We start from the raw sequence: 26723 nt of genomic DNA, 5'->3' as shown, positions 1-26723 counted from the left end.
TCGCTGAAAGTATGAACACACTGGTCTTTTGTGTCTGACGAGCTGAACTGACTAAATTACCTCTACTTTAGTTTTTCTGGTAACCTGCTGCTCTTTTCTTTCAGGGAGGAAAACACAAGATATTGGAAGCATGTAGCTTGCCGTTGACAGGGAAACAGTGTGTGGATCGTATCATCACAGAGAAGGTGCGTTCTGATCATTTTATATGTATTTCATTAATGCAAACATTGTCTTCACCATCCTAAATCTAAATACAAGTGGATGGATGGATACATGCATGAATGGATGGCTGAGCCATTAGTCATGAATTTGGACTGCTTACTCAAGTAAGCTCTGGCCTCTGACTCTTATTTTATTCACTTCTAAATGTTTTTTGTCACCGTTCACCTTGCAAAGTAATAAAATGTCCCACCTTGCAGTCAGTGGGTTTACTGAAGACAAACAGTTAACACGTTGGCAGTTTGCAGTCCCATTATATCACCGTCAGTCAGTTCCCGGAATATTAAAGCAACAAGCACAGGCACACAGAGTCAGTGAGCCTGGTGAAACACAAGTCACACACATTGCTTCTTTATCTTTCAATTACATCTGCCTCACATGCATGCACGCACGCCAGACACACACACACACACACACACACACACACACACACAAGCCACTGATGGTTTTGTATGTTGTAACAGAGTGACACTGATAGATAGAAATTGCATTTATCAAATCAAAACTAATTCAATCAGTTGATTTCTGTCGAAGGATGGTTATTGATTTCCATGGTTGGGGTTGGTTTCCCCGTAAATGTAAATGTAATGTAAATTCTGATTCTGATTATTATTATTGTGGTTGTTGCTATGATTAGTGCAGTGCCCGCTCTAAACATGCTTGTGTGGAAAGCTGTCAAAGTGACCTGCAGCTGTGGCCAGTAGATAGGGTCCTCAGAACGCTGCTGCACAAAGAGCTGTTCACTTGGTCATTCAAATTTAAGTGAAGTTTAACTGCGACGTTGAACTCCGAACTGCAGAATCAGTTGTCTTGCTGTTGTCACAACCCGCTGTTGTCGTGAACGCACATTAGTTGTGATTGACAACCTTGCTTATGTTGATTAGTCACAGCCGCTGCTTCTTCAGAGCACTGGTCACGTGTTTGTTCAAAGTTTATTAATATTGAATGAATCACGTGACAGACAGAGATTTCTGGCCAGAAGCACTTCAGCTGTGGTGTTTGCAGAGGCAAACACTCAGTGATTTTATGTGGATTATTGATTTCTGGCCTTATGAATAAAATTGACTAGACTTGATGTGGGTGTGCGTGGAGCACGAATCATTCACATTCATCCGAGATTGTCACTCAAACTCCATTTAACTGGAATTACTAATGTTCCATTTACAGGTAGAACTTATCCTTTCAAAAAAGGGCTGGAGATAGTCTTAGGGTCACATTTTCTGTTTAAGGGGAAAAGGAGGTTTCTTTTTAAGTGAAGATGGAAGGTAGAGAGCAGGTGGAGGAAATAGAAAAATGAAGCTCTGATTCGGAAATAAAAGGTTGTGGGTACAGCTGAGAAAGAAAAATAAAAAAAAGTCCAAAGCCAGAATCTGGTTGCTAGCAGATCTCAGTGGAGATATAGTCTTTATCTCCCTATGTACTCTGGTCAGTTTCCTGCTACTCTGATGGTTATTGCCTTTGGAACTCGCTCATTGAAAACATGACCTGTCAGGGGCAGAGTAAGACAGCGTGTCCACCCCGCCACCGCCCCCGTCTGTTCTTTTCTGCTCGGCCGGCTTATGTTGTGATTGCACAACATTTCTCAGCAAGCAGATTTCTGTCAACATTTATAAAGGTTAAAGCTCTTTCTAATACCCCTCGAACACTGGCACCAACTCCTCCTCCTCCTCTCCCCCACCTTCTCATTTCATCTCCTGCTGCTTCCCCTCCCCTTCTATTCATTAATACTATTTTCTTATTAAATCCCAAGACTTTTTAATGAGCTTGAATTCTATATTATGCCCTCCTTCCTCAGTACCTGCCATCTGTATCGATGCATATTTTCCTCTTATTTCCTCATCCTTCTCGCTTCACTGCTGACCATCACATCCCTTCTACTTCATTCTTTTGTTACCCTCTCTGTTGTGCTGTGAATACATTCAAAAGTACCCCTAAATGAAGACCTTGTGAAAACTCTTCCATTGACAGCGTTGGTCTCTCTTTGTAGTCTAGACAGGTGTAACTGAGCCTGAATGGCAGCCTGTCAGCCTGTCAGCCTTCCAGATATTGTGCGCAGGACTTTGACTCGGCCGCAATGTTAAGAAACCAACTGTCTGCCACCTCCAGCTATAGCAGTGAGTGTTTGTCCTGAGAACCAATATACTCAACTGCACAATAAAGATGTTAACGATTTTATGTTTCTGTTGTCAAACAGCACTTGTATAAAATAGGGATTCGCTTGAGGGTCAGATTATGCTTATGACAGGGGCGTATCCATTGGCGAGGCCAAGGGGGGACAGCTGAAAGCCAGTTAGCCCCTGATATGTACTTCACCTTTCAGTGGTGGGCTGGGGGGGTGGGGAGACTAACAATAAATATGTAAATGTAATATTAAACCATAAATATGACAATTTGTTAAGATTTTTGAATTAGTTAAACTTTTTTGAAGCATATGCTTTAAAAGGGAACAATTATGTGTGGCTTTGATCAAACCTATAGAGCTACCAGTAAACAAGGAATGACTTGAATGTGCACTTCACTGAATCAGCAATAATGCTTGGAAGTTGAACATATAATTGTCCCCTATGTCTAAATCGTGGCCAATTTATGGCCCTCGGTTTAGAGAAATTATAGCTCCGCCACCGGATTATAACCCCAAAATGGAAAACTTGATCACTGACAAAACAATTATTGCATATTTGGCTTTATCCTTTATCTAAACCGCTTGTCCTATGAGGGTTGCGCAGGGGCCAGAGCCAATTCCAGCTGACATTAGGGCGAGATGTGGGATTCATCCTGGAAATGTTTCCACTCCATCACAGGGCTGACATATAGAGAAAAACAACCCACACTCAAATTTACACCTTTGGGCAATTCAGAGCTTAATTAACCTAAGCTGCATGTCTTTCGAATGTGGGAGGAAGCAGGAGTACCCAGAGACAACCTACGCAGACACGGTAAGAAGTCTAAGACAAAATAGGAATCAAGCGTCAGGAAAACAAAACGGTCTCCATTCATTCTGATTCATAAGCAAATAGCAAATATTTCTTTGAAACATTTGCAGTAAACATTAAGAGAACAGAAAATGCTGCGATATAATAAGTCTGGGTAGTTTGACACCAAATCAGTGAGGTCACACCGGACATGTAAACAGCTTCAGAAAATCCATTCTCTATTTGCTCAGCTGCATAAAATGTCCTCAGCCCTCCTTCACTGACTGTCTCTTCCAGGCTGTACCTGAATCTAAATGAAGTTTGCCATGCCACAAACTAGGATACAATAGGGCAGCCAAAAGATGTATTGCGTATTTGTAGCTAAGACTCAAATAAGAATTAAATACACTTAATTAGCTTCCGTCGTTCGCACCTTTTATTCATAGTCGACAGGGATAGATGTAACAGACAACAAAAACATATCTGACAGTGGCGCAGGCACAAAATGTCACCTCATTTTCATCGTAGTCCTCTTCTGAGTTATTGAAATTTATTTCATCAATAAACTTTACATGCCGAATAATAATGGGTATTGTTTACCCAGCACAGCATTGATCCGAGATTTCACTATAATCAAAAATGGTTCATTGTCATCATCCACAGGGACGGCCACTGTTGTTTCCATTGTTGGTTTTGTGTGTGGAGCCCTTTATGCAGTGTGCACAATAAGCAAGCATATGCCGCAGAAACCACATCCAAGTTTGGGTATTTACATGCGAATGGGGTTGATTTTACTCTTGTGTATAACTTGCTTCACAAATTATCGTGTACACTTTTGTTCTTGACATTAAAAGGTATGCTGACACTTTAACTAGAGGGCTTGAAAATTGCTTTCAAACTCAACACAAAAGGAGTAATAATTTTCTGTTTCCAGTTTAATTTTCCAATGTAATAGAATGTGCCTATGACAGGATATTGGCTTCCTTGAGGCATAATTTAACTAGCGATAAAACCACAATCTGCTCTGCATCAACATCCTCATGACAACAATGAAGAGAAAACCTGTCGTCTGTGATTGTCAGTAATCACTGATCAATAAAAGTTTCCATTTAGAAGTCTGTAAGGCCCCATGCTGAAACTGTACTGCTCCCACAGAAGGGATTGTACTAATACAGTTGTAGTACATACAACTGTTTATGATCTCACAGGACGAGGTGTTAAGACAATAACAGAAGATGAGGACTCCAGCGGGTAGGACAACTTTGTTTTCCCACACTGGACACAAAACCAATTAGGGCACAATATCTGAATGTGTTGTCAAGTGTAATAACTGGAATCAAGTCACATTTTTATTCAGCAACTTATATTCCAATTGATTAAATATAGCAGACTTATTTTTAGCCTGTTAATGTTTATATTCTCTGTGAGTTGCTATCTTTTTCCACTAGAATCTCTGTGTTTGCCAAATGAGAGCTGAAAGCAAATGTTTTTTCCATCCACAGAGATGCACACGAAGATGCTTAGATATACAATATATTCTCACAAACAGAACAACCTCCTATACTCGCCATGGCCTGGAGGGATGGCCATTCCAAGTGTCTTAAATCGTGGTGCAATGAATTGAGACTCAGGGTCGTGGGGAACCTGTTGCCTCAGGGGGTGTTTTCCTTGCTTCTCTATAGAGCAGGAGCATTTTATAACATCACCCATTCGCCTCTCTTACCATCACCCATTCACCCACAGGATGTGGTATTTCTCTTGCTGTCCTCAAGGGGACAAAAACATGCGTGTTTGTGCGCTTTATGTTACCACAATTAGAAAATAGCCTCACTTCTCTGCCTCCTGGTCCTTAAGTTGCTGCCCTGACAAAAGTCTACACACCACCTAGTATTTTTCTCCTCGAAAGTTATTTCGATAATTATTTCCTCTTTTAAATATACGAAAAGAAAAAAAAGTAATTGCCAATGTCATTCACAGATGAGTAGAAAGACCTCTGAATAATTCAGTCATCATAATGGGCCCAGAAAACCGTTACCTGTGGCATTTTCTGTAACGAAGGCAATTCCAGTGACAGCACTTGTGAAATTTCTCTTTTCATATGCCGTAATTGATTGAAATTGTATCGGATACGTCTATTTGTTGGAGAGTAAAATGTTCATTTCTATTTCGATGGTCTAGACTAGAGTGATAAGTCGGCTTAATGTTGTCGGTGTATTGTTGTTACATGAAATTCAACCCACTACTCACCAAACCACATATGGACAACACTGGCAGCTTCGTAATGACGAACCTCATGTGAATCTGGATAATGGTGGTGACTTAACTATTTATGAGAGAAATTGACTCAGCAGTTTCACAATAAAAAGGCTGCTTTGCAAACAGATGGCTTAAGTGTTGGCATAAGAAACTAGCTAAGTTGATAGTTAGTTGCTTTAAAATGTTACCACTTAGATCACACAGAGACATTGACATTAACACAGCAGCTGCCGTATCTGTACACTGTCGCTGCACCTATATTCAACACCGCTGGCCCGTTTTGGCAAATCATTAGATTTTCCCTTTTATCCTTCGTGATGCACGTCACATTTAGAGACTCTTGTCTGCGTTATCCATAGACCCTTGTGCCTTGTGACATTCCATCTGCCTTGCTATATTGGGGTGAGATAGCCGCCTCCTGCCCTGTCACTGTGTGTGAGGTCCTAATGAGCTGAGAGTCCTGACAGGCTTGGCCGGGATGTGATGCTGGCCTGGCCTGTCAGCCCCTGCTGAGAAGAGCCACAGGACCCAGCTCGGCTCACACCCCCTCGTCTGTCTTTAAAACCTATTTTTTGGCATTGTGTGTGCATACATGTGGGTAATGGCACTGCTGCAGATTCAGTCTAAAGGGTTAATATGTAAAAATGGACACACTTGGCTACACTTACCTATTTGTTACGTCAGACCTGTGTATAGATGCAGCAGTCTTGAAATAATTGCTTTCAATAAAGTATCCTTTCTAGAATTGTTTTCTAAAAGACTGTTTCTAAAATAAGTTTAAGAGGCACGAACAAAAACGTAGAAGTTGTGTTTAAGTTGACCATCTTTTCCAGTAAAATCAACCAAGTAAGAAAACTTTTTACAGATTTGAATGTTGTGGCTGATCGTGTTCATCACTGCCCTGTTGTAGCCATAGATATGGCTCGGAATGCAACATGGTTTTAGCTCAGTTGTCTGAAGCTGCTGAAAAAGCCCTAGTGCATCAGATTGATCTTTTATTTCTACGTTTCAGAAAAGAGACCTTATCTTTGTGTAACTTTTCAAGAGGTTGTTGTACTCTCTGTACCATAGTATGTCACAATCAGACATGTTAAAGGCTCCAGGGGCCTCATTTATGAATCACCTTGGCCTCAGGGGTTTTGTGCATAAACCGTGTGTAATCTCATCTGTAAGGTGGGAGTCCAATTTTCACATTTCGTGCTTGCACATATTTTTATGTAGAACAACAATTATCATGCACGAATCCCAGGTTGTAGAGAAGTGTAATGTAAAAAGATTGCCCAAGTAACCACAGAAACTCAGTTATCTTAACCTTGTAGAATTATTGATAGATGACACTCTTCTATTGTAGCTCCAGACAGCCATAGCATGGGTCCTGCGTCTTTGAGTTACCTGTTTTGACCCTGTGAGCCTAATTCATGTTATCCAATGGCACAAAGAAAAACCTCCTCTACATCCGTTAATCTAATATTTGTATAAAGGTTAATTCCCTCCAGTAACCTTCATAAAAAAGAGGTTCATAGCAGGCTACTTCCAACTCCTGGTCTCCGACCACTCCCTGAGGCTGTTCTTCTCTTTTAGCTCACTTTGATAACCGAGGCTCCCACATCCTCGTCTGTGACGCTGCCGACCACACACACACACATCATAGGATTTAAAGCCATATATTAAGGAAATAATCCCTCCCACTATTTTGTGTTTGTGTCTTGTCATCCCCGCTCTCATCCTTTTTATCTATTCCCTCCCTCCGTCTCTTTCTGCCCTCTCTCTTTCTACCAGGCTGTGTTTGATGTGGATCAGACTAAAGGCCTGACTCTAATAGAAGTATGGGAGGGGCTCACTCCAGAGGATATCAAGGCATGCACTGGCACAGAGTTTGAGGTGCGTAACTCAACTGTTATTTTTGTACCAGGATCATATTTCAGTGACTTTAACTTTGAGGTTACTAACCAGGATGCATTTCTTCTCTCCTCCTTACATCCCCCCCGGTGTCTTCTAGGTGTCTCCCAATCTGACGGCCATGCAGCAAATCTAGAGGAGCCTGGAAAGAGAGAGAGAGAGAGACACACATTTTTGATTTGTATCACCTCATTTCTCTGTGATTAACAGTTGATGTAGCAGCCTGTGATTGTCAAATAAGTTCATAAACCAAAACTACTTCAGGTCACATCGCTTCCTGCCGTCCTCACTTATAGGAACCAAAATGAATGATTATTTTTTTTGCAACCAGATATAAGAAACAAATTTATTTGGGATCATTACATTGTTGCGTATTACACCATCGGTTAGTAAGTTATTCTTTTGCTTTACAGATTTTTCTACTATGATCAAATTCATGCAATATATATACAACCAAATGTGATTCATATTTACCGCAGGATCAAGACGTTGCTATAAAATGACACAGAGCTGAAATGTAATGTTTAGATGAGAATTAGCTGTAATTCAAGAGATTTCTCATTTGGAAAAAGGGAATATGTACGTAGTTGTACCATGTGACAAAAAAGTGATTAATGATTTATGCAGTCAATATGAAGTAAGATATCTATTCTTCATTTGGGAAATGCAGTATATGAAGGAATGATGATCACCTCTTCCACAGTGATATGAACAATGTCTACCTGTCTTCCCCCCCCCCCCACTCTCATATTTTGCAGCTGGTTGGTGATGTTGAGTTGCTCTGCTCGTTAACCAGAACACATAATGCCTCAAGATTTTGCACTCAGACGTTTGCCGTCCCTCTGCCTTTGTGTACAATAAAATACGACTGTGTGCTGAGTGGAATAAGTACAATTGTATTTTTTTTTCTCTGAATAACTGTCGGCTTTTATTCAGCGCATCAAATCTCACTTGGATTTGAGGCCATTCATTTGAGATTGATTGCTTCTGACACTCTACAGGTTTAATCCTTCCATATATGGATGGTGGGCTTACATTGACATTCATGATGCGATTTCCCCACTCGCGTGAAGAGGCGCTCCCGTTACCTGAGGGCTGTTATGTAACTGGAGGAATTCAGCCACTGGGCTTTTGGGTTCAAGAAGATCAACCGGGTTGGATCATCAAGCAGAAAAATGTAGGAAAGTGACAGGGGATGTTGCCACCGGCTGTTGATGTTAATCCAGCACATCCCTTAATGGATCAAACCAGAGCGCTTCCCTATAAGCCCTAAAACTTTTACAACCTATTTCCTCATCAAGGTACTGGAACACACAGAAATAGAAGGGAATATGACAGACTGCAGCGGGAACAAATGGGTCTTAACAGACGCAGTACGTGTACTTTTTAAGCGGTTGCAAAGGACAACGTGCACTGGCACCGATTTTCTGGTACAATAAGTGGATTTAGCACAGTAAGGTAAAGAGGTCAGACGAGTCGCCCCCCCATACCGAGAGGCATGCACTGATTCTCACTGTGCACATCGGCTCCTTTTTGACACTGCTGCCAACTATCGTCAATCACTATCAACAGGAATTGTTCAACCTTGGCAAATTAGGACATTTTTGCCATCAGGCAATTAATAACCTGTCGTGTGTTTCCGGGGTTGATTCCATCCAACTGTTATCTATGCCGCTCATCGTTATGAGGATTGCCGAGGGAGCTGGAGCCACTATCAGCTGACATTCGGCAAGAGGCAAGGTACAACCTACACAGGATGCTACCGTATCACAGGGCCAACATACATAGAGAAACAACCATTCGCTCCTGTTGAAAATAAGCTTCTGCTTCACCTAACCGAGGAAGCTGAAGTACCGGGGGAGGGAGGAGACAGGCAAACTCCAAGCTGGGATTTGAACCAGAAACTTCTTGGTGTGAAGTAACAAAACTGCCCCTGTGTTGATTGAAGAAAACCTAAAAAAAAATTTTTTTAAATGTATGCACCAAAGGATTTTCTTCTTTCTATTAAAGATCTTCAGTATCTCAGAATAAGGAACAGATTAAATAATTAATTGGAAGCCCAAAATTGCAGTGACATTCATGTAAATGATGAATGTAGGCCTAGTGTAAAACAAACATCCTATTTAAAATACTATTCTGATAGTTGATGACTTCTAGATCAACAACTGCAATCAATTGGAATTGAAATGTCCACACCAGTATTTACATGTAGTAGACTAGTGCAGTGCCTGTTCTAAACTTATCTGTTTTCCCTATGAAACTGTGAAAGTGACCTGCAGTAATTGAGAAGTAAAGACTCTGAAGCTGTGCCACGACTGCTGCACAAAGGAATCTTCACTTGTTTATTCGAAGTTCAGTGAAGCTTGAATCCGTACACAGTGATCGACAACACAACCATATTTGACACCGCTCTACCATGGGCCATTAACGATACACATGCAAGGTGCACGGCTGGTAAGATGAGCGGTTCTCCAGATATGACATTTTTGGAACGACAGCAGACTGAGAGAAGATTAGTAGATTGATAAAGGTTTGTCTGATTCATAAGTATTAAAATTAGCAGGTAATGATGCAGGTCTGCTCGTTATCTTTTTTTACGACGAAATTCTGGCTGCAATTTTGCAAATTACACTTACAATGTTGAATCTAACCTGGAACCTATGTAATCGGTGAAGATTATATGCAGTGTGGTTATGTCATTATTGATCCAGCGGTTCAATGGGATCCACCCTCCCTTGCATGAAACATGACTGCAGAGACACACCCAAGAGGGAAATGGGAAACCAGTCTAGAAAATTCATCTTCATCAGTGTTGCACCACACATGAGCTTCAAATGTCTTTTCCTCTGAGGCGGGGAGATGCAGCTTTTTCAATATTATTCATAACCACACCTTTGTGCTCTGGTTTGTGAATGACCCATGTTCAAAGCCACGCAGATGATTAGCACTACAGTGAATATGTCAGTTATTCATCATCACTGTCAGGATGAATCACTGCCATATTGCGTTCAGTCAGAAATGCTCGGAAATCATCCAGGAATTAACCTCTGATTTATTTTGAGTCAGTGCTCCAGGTTATATGGGAAAAGTAATACAAATTCATGTGCACATCAATGGTGGGTTATAGACCCTGAACCTCTCCAGAGAAAAAAGCAAACATTTGAGGAGCACTGTAGATGAAAAAAAAAAAGATTGATTAATTATTGGATTTATATTTCCCAGTTTAGGTAAATCACACATGTCTGCGTTACTGTGGGGTTGGTGCAGATTGCTGGAAATACAACCACCGACTGTTGAGTCACATGTGGATCCGTCCAACCTCATTTTCATAATTGTGCATTGCGCGCTGATGTGCACTGCTCAGGGGGGTGTGGACCACAGCCCACCATCCCACTGGTGCGTGTGCGTGTGAGTGAGTGAGTGAGTGGAAGAGAGAGAGAGCGCACTCCAGCTTGGCACAGGCACCGGGTCTGGGAGAGAGGAGGCAGGAGCGCGTTGTGCACGGCGGCAGCATGGCTTCGTCTCACGGGAGGTGCGACCAGCGGTTCGCAGACTGGATGTCAAGTTTACCGCAGAGCATGCACACGATCCCGCTCACCAACCTGGCGATTCCCGGTAGGTGTCACACTTCACGTTGCCCCCCGGGTGCAAGGAGCATGATCATGATGCCCATGTCTTCATCCGCGCGCATTGCACGCATCTTAATAGACGAGGATTTAATCAGCAATCGATCATATTTAACGCTTTGCAAAGTGTGATGTTGGACTTTTGCCTCGAGTGCAACTCCTGCGAACTAGAAGTCCTCCGTTAGGTTCATTGCACCTGGTCAGAACCAAGGCTGAGACCTGTTGCGCATCGTGAGAAGTGCCGTGTAGTCGGAACAGGTCGGCTCCCTCCTGTTACGCGGTCTGAAGGTTATGAACCCGGATTCTTCGCAACCAATTAGTCCTGAAGACGAGATTACCTGAGACAAAAAGAGGGGGGGTCACCCAGACTCATTTGCAATATGGCTATGTTGAAGCATGCGGAGCTGGTTAGTGCAGAACTTTGGGTTCTGGGGTGGTGGCCATTGAGGAGTAGACATGGGAGTGGGATGGATTCAGTCTCTGAGCTCAGAGGATCCCATAGAACAGGAGCTGGTGGACATCGAGCCAATCAGTGCGCAGAACCTCCTTGAAGTCCATTCAATTTGGAAAGGTTGTAAAGCCCACCACTGATGGACTGGCTTATTAGCAGCCAGCTAATTCCATATCTGCTGCTCGGTGATTATCACACCTCCATACATGGATTTCTAATCCCCTCTCTCTCTCTCTCTCTCAGACTCTCCCCCCCCTCCCCCCCCCCCCCCCCCTCCTCTCAGCTCTCCTCCCTCTCTCTCTGTCTTGCGGTTGAACTACAGACACCTGATGTGTTTAGGATGACATTTCTCAGGCAGATGTCTTGCTGCTGATGGTTCAGTGAGGCGTGGCATAAAACCAACTCTGACCACAGCTCTGAAGGATGCTAAGGCATGCAGTCCATCAAAGACTCAATCAAATATCGAATGAAAGACAGTCACAGCTTGGCATGTATTTCCTCATGCTTGCTGATGAATAATGTGACATGCTGTGCTGCACCACAGTTCACCCGTGCCAAGGCTCATGGGAACATGCTCTATCCCATTTAATTAGGTGTCATTACTTAAGATTGGCCCTAAGGCCTGCAGCTCAGCTGCTCTCAATCTGTCCTCCGACTGGATACAGATTCTGTAAACACCCTGTGTGTTCACATTCAGCGTAATGTTTGTCAGGATAAATTCCTTAATCCACAGGATTTTCGGAGAGTTTATTTAGGAACCACGTGCTCTTCCTGGGGCGTATGTCTGATTTCTTTCAAAAGTCTGTCCCCTGCATTGTGTTTGTCTCATCCTAGAACACAGTATCACAAACCTTTGTTCGAGCAGGAATGAAACTGGGGCAGACAAGAAACTAAAAAGATGACTCTTTCATTCCCTCTTAACTTTGAGTGATACGATATTAAGAAGAGGAAACACTTCACCAGCTGGCCCAGCCTTAATGACCGGGTGTTTGTGAGTTGGTTGTTGTGATGGTTTGACCCTCCCCTCAGTCCCCTGCTGCCAAAGAGCTCCATGGCCCAGTGTCTGTGTTGCCAGCCTTGCACAGCTGTACTCATTATATGCAATTTTCTGCATGATTAGTTTATTTCAAGGATTCCTGGTGACACCGAAGACTTAATTAGCACCAGATTTGATGTTTTAATGGCATCTATTTGTCATGTTAAAAATAGTTGGTATATGAACAAAGGCGCAAAAATGATTTAAGGATAATACTTTACATGTCTATACACAACACAATGTTTTACAGATATAACAGCTACTGGATGTCAGATAGTATTAATAATTTATCTTCAGTTATGTGCTTGGTTTTGTTTGTTTGTTTGTTTGTTTGTTTGTTTTAGGTGGGGGGGTAGTAAGTTTGTGTAGGTAATTACAAAAGATATATTTTCAAATGACAAGCTCACAAAGGTTAGGGGGTTAGTAGACTCTTGGATATTGCCTCAGTCCATCATGTGGACTGGTGGAAGTACCAGCTAATCCAAGCAACTGTACCTACCACCATGCAGCTTGAGTGTAACATACAAATGACCTTATCTACAGGGGGATAATGGAAATCCGTTCCATAAAGAGAGTTTCAATTAAATTTGAAGTCTAGGGAAGATATAAATAGGGAAATGCTGTCCAAACGGTTTTACAGAGAAGTACTTTATATATACTTCTTATCAAATTAACCACGCATGTAGGAGAAGACTCAAAAGCATGAGTAATTGGCAGTTTTAAATGCCCTGTCAGCCTTTCTGGGCATTTAGAAATTAACAGAAGCTGTTCAGAAGATCCAAGGGTGCTGGATGAGATATGATGAGGCAGAACCTTCAGACAAAAATAATCCTCAAACCAGTTATTTGGTAGCCATTGAAGAGAGATGAGTACAGGGAGGTGGAGAGGTCAAGTTTTCTTCGAGAGAGTTACTGTTGAAGTTTGGACAAGCTGCAGGCGAGACCAGGCTGACTCCTACAGACAGCTACAGTAAAAAGCGTGTTTAAAAGTCTACTGGCCTCTAAATGAGAAAATGTTGTAAAGGCGAAAAAGCTATCAGTGAGGAGACGGTTGTACCTTAAAGGGTCAGAGGTGAGAACTTACGTTGTATCTCTGTTAAACTGATGGCCTTTAAGCATGTGAGAATAAAATGGTCTCGAGGATAGAGCCTTGTGGTACACCTAAGGGAGATTATCTACAGAGAGTTATCAGCCCTGACCTTTGATAACGAGTCTCTGAATAGGCGAGAGGCAGCCCAATCCATTCATTCTGTGAGTCATGACTCAGCACAGCAGCCAAGTACATTGCTTTTTATTTATTTCATACAATTTTCATGAGAATAATAATGTTGTTCTGTCTTCTGCTGGTCAGAACCACTTTGTTTGTGATATAAGAGCATAAAGATGTGACTCAGCATGTGTTGCATATTAACATAATATAATAACAACATATCAAATCTACATGTCAGTTGTCCTTGTAGCCAGTTTGACTCTTTAGCGAAAGTGTGCAAAGGTCAGAGGATGAACAGAAGAGTAGAGGCTAAGGGAGTGGTAGCAGATTAAAGACAGAGACAGAGAGAGGGAGTAGTTACTCTTTTCCTTTTCCCGAGCGGATCAGTGGGGGACTAGGTGGTCGGATTTTCTGTGACTATGTTTGATGTGTGAGGCGATCGCTGGAGACTGCCTGGCTGTGTGTGACTGAGGTGGTCAGCAAAGTTGCACTTCCAAACCTATACTGTGAATCGGTTCTGCCACCATGAAACAAGCTTAACTGGAGGGAAGGGGATGATTGTTAGAATTCCCTCACATATCTGTTTACTGCAGGTGTGCACAGGAACTGAATATAGATTAGATTTCCAAACGTCTACGCAGTTAGGTTCAACTTTCCATTTTTTGGCCACAAGGTGGCTCAGATACACCCCCCCCGTTACCATGATGTACTATTTCTACTATTCTATTATATTAGATCAATGTTGATGTTTCAATAACAATAATTATCAATACAGGTCTGAAACTTGTTGTTGAAATGGTTTACGCAAGCATTAAGTGATTCACACATTTTTTTATACTTAATTACGATGAAATAATTAGCTTTGAGGGGAAATGACATTTAATTTGAAGGAATTTGAAAGAAGGAAAACTGCTGGCTTGAATAAGGGACTTGACCTCAGAGACACTACAATGTCCACATTCCACCAAAGTGTCAGATTTGCATGAGTGAGCTTGTGTCACAGCCCAAAGCTTCACCAGAGGCAAGAAATAAATAACAAACCTTAGGCCGAAGGGACAATTGTATGAAATTGAGATGGCCTCGCAGGCAATAAAACTAAACCTGGCATCTTCAGTCTTGCTGCCTCCCTTGTGTTGAGAAAAAAAAGGGGCCGGCCTTTTAGCTGTTTATTTGTCCATCAATCCCTTGACTAGATCCCTCTGCTGCCTCTTCAGCCCTGAACAGGGAAGATGGATGGTGTGCGATGCAAGGATAAACACAGGCTTCGCATGCAAGACGTCTGAAGGGCAGGAAATCAGCCAGTTAAAAGCAATTGAGGAAGTCCAATTCAAAACAAACAAGGGAGGAGAAAATAGATTGAAAGAGGGAGAAAACCACAGAGCGAGAGAGAAACACTTCTAGAGAAATGAAGCAAATGGGGGGGTAAAGATGTGGCAGTGGTGCAGCTAGTCTCTGTTAATGCCCCCGTGAGTCATGACGCACCTAAATCCCTGTTCAGCTCAACTTTCGTGTGACGAACTCAAATAATTTCAATCTCAACGGAAATGTTTGTACTGCGTCTCAAACAAGATGGAGAAGAGGCTTTTCATTTGCTCCTCTTCTCTCCATCCCCAAAAAGTTCTTAGAAAGAGTGCGTAGTAAGCAGTAATTATTATTAATGAAAAAAGGCATAGACCACCAGTGGTCCTGTCTCAATGGTCTGCTCTCATTCAGTCAAAAGGACTGTTAATGCAGGTCACCTCTCTGAAGTAACAGCTATTACCCTCCGCCACTGTCATCTTCATCATCATCATCATCAACAAGGGAATTCCTGCATTATCTTCCTGCATTATATTATGTCTCTGCTTGTTTCAGCCTTTCTCTGTCACTTCTTTTCTTCACATCTTCTTCACCGAAGTCGAACATCAGCTTTTTCCGTGTCCATATCCTAGACTAAAATAAAAGATGGCTTTCATGTCACTGATTGCCATTGTGCAGACTCTGGCTCATTCTGATGTTTTGGCTTCATGTCTGGATACAGGGAGACATGTCCATCTTTGTTTACTGTCTGTGGTCCATACCTGGCATGTGATTAATTACCCATTATGTGACCAGTGTGAGGGAAGAGCACATATTGGATACAATAGTTCATGTGGACAAGAATAAAAATGGCTCAATTCTGAGACAGAATTATTTGTTCAATTTTGTATGAGCATTAAATATTCATTGGCACCACCTCAAACATTTGAATGTTTCCTCACATCTCCATATGAATGGATTAATCCCGAGACGTGGCACAGCTTTAAGGTTGAGCAAATAGTGAATCACGTTCAAAGCGTTCTGGTACAAACGCTGGATTGTGTTGAATTGCAGTTTCCACGACTCTGCAGCTTCTCAGCAGACGTTCTGCACACCTGGCGAAATGTTTGGCCCCTTCAGGCTTGATAATGTCTCCGACTTCCTGTGAGATTGTGTCTCTCTACAGTGTAACATAAAGCACAGGCCTATTTGTTGTCATGCATAATCAAGACAATGCTTTTTAGTGATGCACAAACAAGTTTTATGAGTTTGCCTTAGGTGTTCAGCTGACAATATATAGTTGGTTGTAGGTCACACGGGACAGATGACTGTTATTTATATCGAGTGTAATATCATGATAATAAAGATGTCAGGAGCATTCATGATATTACAGATTTGAAGTAATATTTTAACCAAATTTTTCAACCATCAGAGTGGAAGAGAAACATTCTGCTACACCAGCAGCAGATGCAGCCGTAGTATCTGGCTAAGGTCACACTCTGTCTCACTGTGACCCTGCTGATGCAGCTCAGCCTGCAGCGACGCTGTTTGTCGCGCTGCCCCAGGATTCAGCTGTCTCGCCTGCTTATGGTCATTCTGTGGGCCGACTGTGAAGACCTGCCACTGCAGCACAGAGCTGAAGGTCAACTGGGCCTCTCTGTGTGTGTGTGTTCGTCTGTGAGGGAGCGAGATGACGAGACAAAAGGAGGATGAGATTGATTGGAGCGATGATTGCAGTGATGTGAGCGGGAGGCGGTTACCACAATTAATGTCAGATTAATTTGCATAACACACACACACACACACTCTTGCTCTTTCGTAATGGAAGGACACACAACCTCCAACTAATGGAAATCCCCTTGGATCAGTTTCAAATGTCACAAAGGCAGTATTGACAATCTATTGTCATCACGGTCACTGAATCGATGAGATATCGACAGGAGGCTTGTACTGTCAAACCCATGTTATTACTTTCTATTAGATGATTTTAAACCCCCATTTATTATTAATTATGTTTACAGATTAACTTGATTGACTCTAAAGCACAGTGATGAATATTTCTCATTAACAGATGGTGGGGTCTCTCCATTCAGCTTCGGTTTTATCTGCTGAGGCTATGAGATGTTTATTTGTCTGAGATTTGTGCTGCCATGCTAATAAACAGCGGCGGTGAATGAAAATTCATCAGCGTTTTATATCTTCAGATCAGATGATGATGATGAGCAACACAGATCATTTCTGTATCTGTATTTCTGAAGTCAGTGGCGGATCTAGGATTGTATCCATGTACTGCTTCTTATTCAGTAATATGCACATTAAAGTAATTTATTGTTTACTGTTAACTGTTAACTCTATAGCCAGACATTAGTTGATGCGAAGCTGGTAGTTTTTTCTTCTTTCTTCTTTCTTGGCCTTTAATTCTCTGTTGACTTTGCGAGATATTATCTGACCACAGTAAACACCTTAAAAAACATTCTTGTTAAATTGATGATGAGATATTGAGAAAAAACTCATCATATAATTAACAAGACTTTCGGAGAAAGTGGCATCCAGGAATTGAATTTGTAAGATTTAGCAGCTGTTTTCCTGATATCTGAAATAAAATACTCTATCCACCAAGGACCTGTGAATAACATAGCTGCGGGTTTAAAACTTTTTTCTAGATGGTTAGAAAAATTCTTCGAGGGTGTGAAATTGCAAACTTAGTCTTTGAGGACCAGACTAATTTGGCACATTTTGAAGGCAACACATTTGTATCAGGTTTAACCACAAATCAAAGTCTCTACTTAAAATTAAAACCCATAAGGATGTTTTGTATTGTGGAGTATGGAACAGACGCTCTGATGAAAATGTTGTTTCGGTCAGGAGAAAAAAATACGTAGCAAAGATTAATGGATTTATTGGTCACTCTTGTGACATTTGATTAAAGTTGGGATTGTACGGTTGGTAATTTGTTTTTGAAACACTTTTTTATCTTATTTTTCTTGAAATCTTCTTCAGGTCCTGAAAGCCATCAATAAATAAAGCAGTATGAAAAGAAAATAATAAATAGCTGGTCGCTGTGGCCTTCGCAGGACTGTGATAAACATGACTTACCAGCCTGAGCTTTATCATTAACCTCATTTTCCTGTTAAATGTTAAACACTTGAAGGCTCCTGCTTCTCAAATGGGCAAATTTAAAAAATGTTTGGTTTAGATTTTGGACTTTGAAGACATGACCCATGTTTTATTGACCCACGGATTACTTAGTCATTAAAATAAGCATTAGCTGCTGGATGTTATCACACGGTTACAGTTCCTGCTCTTGAATTACATCTCTCCAATTCTCAACTCAAGGCTGTTTCTTAATCTTTCAACTTTCAAAATTCAGCCTCTTCAATCTTTTTTTCTAACATCCTGCAGAGTGGATCAAACTGTGAAGTACAGCCACACACACAGTAACTGGAGGTGTACAAACAGGTAGAAACCACCAACCACTTGCATTTGTGGATTCACGATAAAACAATATTGGCTGTGTGATATATAAGAAAAACATGAAATAATAAGCACAACTCAATTTTTCTGTGTTTGTTAAAAAAGTGTTTGCCTGCACAGTCGTACCTGATTTCAACTTGTCAGAGTTCATGACTTATGACCACGGATGCTGTTATTCACATTGTCTGGTTGTTGCCATTGCACCAGGCAGGTTCCAGCACTAAACCCACTCGTCCTGCCTCGCACCACCACAGAAATTAAACCCGTGGTCTTTAATACCAGTATGCCGATTCATGTTTGTGTCCTTTTCCAGGCTCCCACGATTCCTTCAGTTTCTACATCGACGAGTCCTCCCCGGTGGGCCCCGAGCAGCCCGAGACGGTGCAGAACTTCGTCTCAGTTTTTGGCACGGTGGCCAAGAAGCTCATGAGGAAGTGGTTAGCTACTCAGACGATGAACTTCACCAGCCAACTGGAGGCCGGGATCCGCTTCTTTGATCTGCGCATCTCCACCAAGCCCCGCGACCCCGAGAATGAGCTGTTCTTCGCCCACGGGCTCTTCAGCGCCACGGTCAGTGCGGAGCGCGGTTCTGATGGGATGAGAATTTAGCAATGCTTGTGGTTGCTAAGTGACGTTAGTACCTTTCTGTGTGTTTTATGCGTGAGTGAAGTCTGAGAGCTTAATCATACCAGGTGCTTCAGGGATTTTGAGTGTACATCACAGCTATGTCAGCAAAGAAACGATTAATATGTGTATTGTTCATATTTGTGTTTCTTAGGTCAGAGAAGGTCTCAAGCAGATCAGCGGTTTCCTGTCCACTCACTCCAGAGAGGTTGTCTTCCTGGACTTTAACCACTTCTATGGCGTGCAGAACATGCACCATGAAAAACTGGTGACCATGTTGAAGGAGGTGTTCGGAGACAAGCTCTGCCCGGTCGTTTTCGCTCAGGAGGTACGGTCAAATGTTGAAAATGCTTTCGGTATTTATTGGTTTCTGCTCGGTACAATGTGATTTATGTGTTTTGGTCACTTAACGCCGGAGAGCCAGACTTCTTTTTGCCAGAGCTTTAACAGGCGAGCAACAACTGAGATGGAGTATCATGGAAAAAACCTGAGCAGGATCCGAGAGAAAGTTTTTAAAGCTTCAGATGAAATAAAGAAACTTTGTGTTCATAGGAAAAAAAGAAAGCTTCAATGGCAAATACAAAAACAGGTTTACCATTGAAGTGGCTTTTCCTCTTTGGAGTGAAACAAGAGAAGAGACTGAGGCCAGACTCCTTTTTGCTCTTGGGCAGGTTGGCACTTATGAAATGTTGTGAATCGGCTGGGTAGCTCTTACATAAATGATGTGTTATTGTTCTGGATCTTTAGATGTGTCTCTTCTTTTCCACCGTTTGAATTGGGAATTTCATCAGCCATAATATTTGAACCATCCCAGGTAACCCGAGCTACAAGATTGTGAAAGGATGTTACGTTCTCCTGAAGAGGGCACAAGTCCCGATAATATCAACAGCTATTTAAGATAAACCTGTTTCATTCACGATGTCAAGGAAAAGTTGTGCACTACCCACAATCCTCAGGTGTGATAGCGGCGTCTCAGATTGGTGACCACGGAAATGTTTACCACAACCGCAAAAATAAGAATCAGATCGTTCAGCGTTACATTTACCACAGAGCTGATTTCCCTTCTGAGCATGCTGTGCTCCTTCTAGAGATGAGGAAGAGGTTTTCCTCTGATATAAATGTCTCATGGTCATGATTCATTTTGTAGTAAGTAAAGTAAATGAATGGGATCTAAAAGTGGCCGACCATTGTTACACTGCATTGCCTCTGTTTCTGTCTGTCCACAGTCCTGAGGTGAGGGCGAATGTGAAGAGCTTGAACTTGTAAAAACAAATCTGCCTTAAAATGAATCAGCCCTTTAAGAACTCCTCACACCTCCATCTCCACACTTAGACCATACTGTCAGGTGCTGCTGCTGCTGCCCGCTGATGAAGTGAATTCCAGTGAATTCTGGTCAAATACTGAACTTCCTCTCAGTGCTGTCGGCTCGTCTGGGTCGTATTTAATTTTAGAGCGGACCAATGAATGATCTTCTTTACTCCACAGGTTGTGGCCCCTGTTATTTTCCCCTTTCCCCAATTCATCTGTTTGACTACATCAACTCAGCTATTGTCACCTCCTCAGCCCCTGAACAGAGTTAATCCTTTGCACTGCTCTGATCCAGTGGGGCTTTGGCTTGTTCAAGTGACAACGTACAACTTTGACATCAACATCACAAAGTAAATATCATTTAAATAGTTTGACAGGGAATATAGATTTAATTTATTATGACAAACTATAGAAATGTAGCTAAGTCTCTACACTTTCTTTTAGGTCTTACTTTTTTTTTTTTAGAGTTTTTTAATAAGTAACACAATAATTAGATATTTTTAAAATTGGCTGTTTTGTGACTCAGCTGTCTGTTCTCAAAGATCACACATCTGACAGTTGATATGGTCAGTCGGTATTGAGCAACGGGGCTTAATAATCACTGTGATGCTCTGTAACCAGCAATTGGATCCACTTATTTCTAATTGCTTCTATTCAAATGCACATAAAGCTTTTTTAAGTAACCACCAGTGACATCTCAGCGACGTGTGTAAAAGAAATTCTGTCACTCTTTTAATATTTCTCTTTTGTCCCATCCCTGCACGACCTCCCGCTCTGTCTCCAGGTGAGTCTGCAGTATCTGTGGGAGAAGGATTATCAGGTCCTGGTCTTCTATCACCACCCCATGGCCCTGGAGGTGCCCTTCCTGTGGCCGGGCCAGATGATGCCCTCTCCCTGGGCCAACACCACAGACCCAGAGAAGCTGGTTCAGTTCCTCCAGGCTTCTGTCACTGACCGCAGGTCAGTTGCTTGGTTTATGCTTTCGTGGGCAACTAGAATCCACCGTGCATTAAGTTAAATGGGACGTACTGGGATGTTTGTGCTGCTAATAGCTTTTACAAATGAATCATCCAATGTGATTCGTCATTCTGTCATGATTTAAGATTGACTCTCATTATGCTCATACTTTGCTAAGAGGTTGGAGCTAATGATTTAATAACTTGTCCATTAGCTTGCTGTACGAATGGAGCATTTTTAGATCAAATGCACAGTGAATCACAATTGTTTGGATGTTTGACGCACATTGAATCGACTCCTCGCATCAAAAATTCAAAGTAAAACAACATCTATTCTCTGTGAAGCATACAGATGAGAAAGATATGAACGTGAGTTTAGAGTTTCCACTTGTAAAATAGCAAATGTGGCCCAAATATCCCAAAACAAATCTGTTACAAAAATTCAAAAATGTAGTTTGGGGTGATGGGGTGAACTGGAGACTCTAGATTGACAGTGTTTGAGAATGTGAGTGTGAACCGATGTTTGTGTCTGTATAATGCTGCTGACGACTCAGTGTCAGCTGGGATTGGCTCCAGCTCCCCACTTACAGTAAATGGGAAGAGTTTCAGCAAAATCCTACATAAATTTGCATGTGAAATGATTGTGTCTATGATTTTCTTTCCAGCAGCGTGTTTTTTGTTTTGTTGTGGGCACCTAGAGTAATTCATTCTCCAGTTTATTTATGTATGTCCCACCTCTCTGCAGCTGCTTTACATAAAAGGATTAAATGCCCCCCAAAAGGAGAGAAACAAGAAAGATCTTCTAATTCTTTTATGTGTCTCTTGCAGGAGGAAGGGCTCGTTCTTCGTCTCCCAGGTGGTTCTGACACCGAAGGCGAGCACCGTGATGAAGGGTATGGCAAGCGGACTGAGGGAGACGATCACAGAAAGGTGTGTAGACCTGTTTGTGTGTGTGTGTGTGTGTGTGTGTGTGTGTGTGTGTGTGTGTGTGTGTGTGTGTGTGTGTCTGTGTCTGTGTCTGTGTGTGTGTGTGTGTGTGTGTGTGTGTGTGTGTGTTTGTGTGTTTGTGTGTGTGTGTGTGTGTGTGTGTGTGTGTGTGTGTGTCTGTGTCTGTGTGTGTGTGTGTGTGTGTGTGTGTGTGTGTGTGTTTGTGTGTTTGTGTGTGTGTGTGACAGAGAATAAGCAAAAAGTTCACGTCCAGTATAACACAACGATTGGATAAGAGGCAGGATTTGCACCAGCAGTGTCACATAATGTTAAACATATACACCGACACTGTGGGGCCAGAAAGATAGCATCCCCTCACCCCCCCCCCCCCCCCCCCCCCCCTCACACACACACACAGCCATGTGACTCATGGTGGTGTATATATCTACATCCACAGGCATGTTGGTTCCTGCAGGTATCCCCGGGCGATTGACACTGACCCCATTCAAGTTTTATTTTATTTTTTTGAAGCTGCCACAAACCCAAGGCGATGCTTCTCATCTCCCCCCCTCCCCTCTGTATCGCCCCTACCCAGTTACACTGGAGGATTTTTTGATTCACCCTTAGCTTTATCTGTATTTCACGCCCTCTTAATGTCACCAGTTTGTTAAAAGCCTCCGCGGGCAAAACCATCAATTTCCTTGGCATGAATTATTTATTTGATAACTCCACTATCAGCCGTTCTCGCCGGGCGTGCGGTTACTTTGATGTCGGCATCCTTTTCAAAACTCCATCCATTCATATTTCCCACAAAGGACAGCCAGTGCAGGGAAGGAGGAGGAGAGGACACACAGAATTTTTGCAGAAAGCAGGACTTACATCCTCCTCTGGTGCTCGACTCGTGAAACACGTCCAGCAAGTGTCATCCTCCCAGTGGGGCTCTGGCTCGCACACAACCCATGCTGCCTCACGGAGATCTTTTATCAGAGCGTGCCCTTCTCCACGTTCTGAGAGGGTCTTCTATCCCTCTCTGTATCTTCTGTGACTTTATTCCCCCCCTTCCCCCCTGACATGTGTGTGTTTCCGTGCCTCCTCTCAGGGCCTTACCGGGCATGATGCAGTGGATCCGATCGCAGCGACCCGGCGAGGACGGCATCAACATTATCACGGCTGACTTTGTGGAGCTCGGGGAGTTCATCAGTGCCGTCATCACCCTCAACTACCACCTGGACGAGGAGGACGACGACGATGCCACCTGAGAGCCTGCGGGGGGGCGGCATTAGTGGCTGGGTCTGCGCTCTCTTTTCTATTTGGCATTTATTCCAGGAGGGGGGCTTCGCTGCTCCTTTCTCTTTATTTAGGGCTATGGTGAATTGAGAGAGAGAGGCGGGAAAGACGAGATGGGTTTAGTAGAAGCAGCGCCTGGTGTTTGGTTTGGGCACCGGGAGGGAATGAGAGTCGGCTCGGTTCCGGTTCTGAGGGACCCGTTTCTTTCGAGTGAGATATGAATTTTTTGTTTTTCTTCTTCTCGTGCTGTAAAAAGATAACTCCCTTCTCCAGGCTGTTCCTGTTTCTAGGCTCACCGCTCCCTCCGAGCATATCAACTTTCTGCTAAATGTCCTGGTTAATCATTCTTGTGACAGTGAGATTCTTCTACGGTTTTAAACGAGTCTGTGAAACTTAAACCACTCAAATTGTACGTTGGTGTAAGTAGCTAGAAATTGTCTGTCTGTCTTTCTTTTTTTTTATAATTTAAATCACCGTTTAAGAGAAATTAACCATTTTGCATTTCTTTCTGGAGCATCCATCTCTCATTGTGGTTTCTTCCAGTAATAGTCTCACATGAAGTCACCTTGCAGAGTAGAAACCTGCGCACACCGGTTAACCCCGTTCACCTGCTGACTCCAAACCAGTGCAGCTCCACTTGCCAAGATAAAAGTAACGTTAAGTGATGTGAAGTTAATCTTGTGTGCATCTCGATGAAACAATCATTTTCACCTTCTCAGTGTTGCTTCAAGTTCAAGAGAATCTGCTGAAAACACATTTGTGGAGGGACAGCTGGGGATGCGTTCGATGTCATTTTCAGTAAAACGTTATCAGGGTTGTTCACCTGCAGAGAGTATTTGTAACATCTCAGCGGTTTATTGAGGTTGATCGATTCAGCAGAGTGGCTCACCCTATCCCTCTTATTGTTTCTTTTTTTCCTACAATATAAATCTCTGTTGCCACAGGCCTCAGAGTACTAGAAAGAAAAATCTAACTACAGTGATGCATTCAATGTCCTTATCTTGTCCACTTTATCCAGAGAGTCCACCTGCAGTATTTAGGAGTATTTAAGATTCAAATAGGTTATGTGTTGAGATTTATGGATTAAACCCATTGGCTAACTATAACCATGGTTGAATATATATGTATAAACGTTGCTGAACATTAAACTCTCTGTAGACGCACGATGCAAACAAAGTGCAGCTGTCAAACTGCCAGCGAGACGAACGTATTGGATTTTGTCGTGGGTGCTGAGTCGTGATAGCCGAGTACAAAAATACTGTACGAGAGCGAATCCACTGTCTATGAGTCCTCTGCAGGAATCTTTGCCCCCCTGTGCTGCATGTGTGTCTCTCCTCGCTGCTGTCGTGCTTTTACCGAGTGAGTCAGAAGCAGGTGATTGAGTTGCTTCACGCTCCCCCAGCGAGCCATTACTTCAAGTCAGAAGAGGTTGAACACCACAATTCAGAGGCAGCAGATCTCCATGTGACGCAAGTAGTTTGACACTTGACAGTAAATGTTTAGTTGAGGTGTAGCTGTAGCTCTTTGGTGTCCACTTTCAATTAGGTGTTTCATGTTTATGAATGTTTCTGGATTTCTGGTGCAATACATTTAGTGCACTCCCATTTTTTTTTTTTTTTTTTTATATGTTAATGGCATTTCCCTCCTTATCCTGCAATATCTTCTTAAGGACGGAAGAGTACGTTGGGATGACGGAGAAAAGACAATGGAGATATTTTTTACACTTTATGCATGAAACAAAAAAATGTGCATAGCAGTCACACATCCACACACCTTATAAAATTAACTGTGGCGTTTTCTGCAGAGAATGTATTCTGTCAGGGCAGTTTGGTTTGTCTAGTTTGGTCACGTTAAAACCAAAAAACAGGAAACTCAACTGTTTGGATTTGTGAATGTCTGCGTCTCGTGAGTAACTGTGCCATTTCTATTTCCGGTCATGTGATTCGAGCGACTGGCTCTCAGCAGGAACGTCATGTTTGTATCATTTGCTTAAGTGTAAAGATTCCAGTTCAAACAGTACTTCAGTGTGGTTTCATGTAAAATGTTTTATATCGTGGGAAGTTTGTACATACTGTAATTGCAAATAGTATACTGCCGATAAAATTGTAAATGATACAAATTTATTGTGAAGAGTCATTGACGACGATTTCTTAACATCCAGCTAGACCGAGCTTTCATACTGCTTCTTGTTTTCATATGTATTTGGTACTTCACAGTTTTTGTGCATGATAAACAACTTTCTTCACGCACCTTACGAGGGCTCATGAGGTTTGTGCATTAACTTCTGTTGTTTTTATGCACATTGTTCCTTAGAGCAGCTGGAAATGTGTTTACCCTTTAAAACAAACCTCCAAATGAATATATTTTTTAAATGTCGCTCAGCTGCCCAACACAGATTGAGAGAGTGAACGGAAACGGAAAGAGGCTTCGAAAAAATCGTGTTGTGAGGATAATTTGTGTCTTCCCTGGTCTACACTGTTGTTGTTGCCTTTATGTTCTGGTGTGAAACGAGTCCCTTTGCTGTTGTGAAACTCAAAAACCTTCGTTCCAATCAAATTGACTCTGTACTAAGTGGAAAATGGCCGATCAAATAAAGCTTCTATGCTAATGACTGACTGATGTGTCTTTTCCCGACCGGTCTCTGGCTTATTGAGTGGCGATTGGATGGGTCTGTGCTGGACTGAAAGTAAATCATCATTAAAGCCATTTCAATGAAACTGTAATTTAATTAGATCAGCAAATGATAGCACTCCACAATTCAACGGACTATGTGGATCCACAGCTTTTAAGCAAACATAAACCAGTATTTTATTCACTATCTGTGCAGGGTAGCATCCTAAAATCCTCCAGTTTCCAGGGTGATGAGGATGGAGGTGGGTGGGTAGCGGCACCTAGAGTGACCTTGAGTGACTGTGTTTTGTAATTCAGCATCTGCCTTACTGCAGCCAGGTATCTCTTACAAAGAGGAAGCTGAAGTAGCTCAGACGCTGGATGGCCGACTGTGTGTGTGTGTGTGTGTGTGTGTGTGTGTGTGTGTGTGTGTGTGTGTGTGTGTGTGTGTGTGTGTGTGTGTGTGTGCATTTCACTATAGCTTTCACCTTTCACCTGACAGTGCTGTGGTGGTAACAACAAACCAGACGTGGCAGCATGTGCTTTAATTGCGCATTTCAACAATGTAAGGAGAAAGGCACAACATGTTTAGGTTTTTGTGCAGATGTGTGAGGATTCTATAAATGTTCCTGTCATTCCTCTCTGTGTCTG

The 26723-nt window shown here is 42.4% G+C and overlaps 2 protein-coding genes across 3 annotated transcripts in view; both read left to right on the top strand.

Annotated features, from left to right (window-relative positions):
- The window catches only part of oxct1a (3-oxoacid CoA transferase 1a), a 37409-nt gene extending 29235 nt beyond the window's left edge, over nucleotides 1–8174 (top strand). For both annotated transcript variants that reach the window (XM_053419924.1, XM_053419923.1), the window contains exons 15-17: nucleotides 105–185; nucleotides 7167–7268; nucleotides 7387–8174. In XM_053419924.1, the coding sequence (XP_053275899.1) occupies nucleotides 105–185; nucleotides 7167–7268; nucleotides 7387–7422 (219 nt within the window). In that variant the 3' untranslated portion in view covers nucleotides 7423–8174. The remainder of the gene's footprint in view (nucleotides 1–104; nucleotides 186–7166; nucleotides 7269–7386) is intronic.
- A 2607-nt stretch (nucleotides 8175–10781) lies between these two features.
- On the top strand, nucleotides 10782–23806 carry plcxd3 (phosphatidylinositol-specific phospholipase C, X domain containing 3). The gene is made up of 6 exons (XM_053421003.1): nucleotides 10782–10901; nucleotides 18674–18930; nucleotides 19139–19312; nucleotides 21077–21252; nucleotides 22077–22178; nucleotides 23275–23806. Exons 1-6 carry the CDS (start codon nucleotides 10799–10801, stop codon nucleotides 23432–23434), a joined length of 972 nt encoding a protein of 323 aa, XP_053276978.1. The 5' UTR covers nucleotides 10782–10798; the 3' UTR covers nucleotides 23435–23806.
- Nucleotides 23807–26723: the final 2917 nt, after the last annotated feature.

This window comes from Pleuronectes platessa, chromosome 4 (genome assembly GCF_947347685.1).
Source record: "Pleuronectes platessa chromosome 4, fPlePla1.1, whole genome shotgun sequence".
Classification (NCBI taxonomy): Eukaryota; Metazoa; Chordata; class Actinopteri; order Pleuronectiformes; family Pleuronectidae; genus Pleuronectes; species Pleuronectes platessa.
Note: the sequence above shows the minus strand (reverse complement) of the source record. Positions and strands in the feature narration are given on the sequence as shown.

Excerpts from the sequence above, each read along its gene's own strand:
- plcxd3 (XM_053421003.1), top strand. The coding sequence starts at position 10,799 with ATGGCTTCGTCTCACGGGAGGTGCGACCAGCGGTTCGCAGACTGGATG. Across the intron at positions 19,313-21,076 it reads CGGTCGTTTTCGCTCAGGAG|GTGAGTCTGCAGTATCTGTG; the intron begins GTACGGTCAAAT and ends CTCTGTCTCCAG. Across the intron at positions 21,253-22,076 it reads GCTTCTGTCACTGACCGCAG|GAGGAAGGGCTCGTTCTTCG; the intron begins GTCAGTTGCTTG and ends TGTCTCTTGCAG.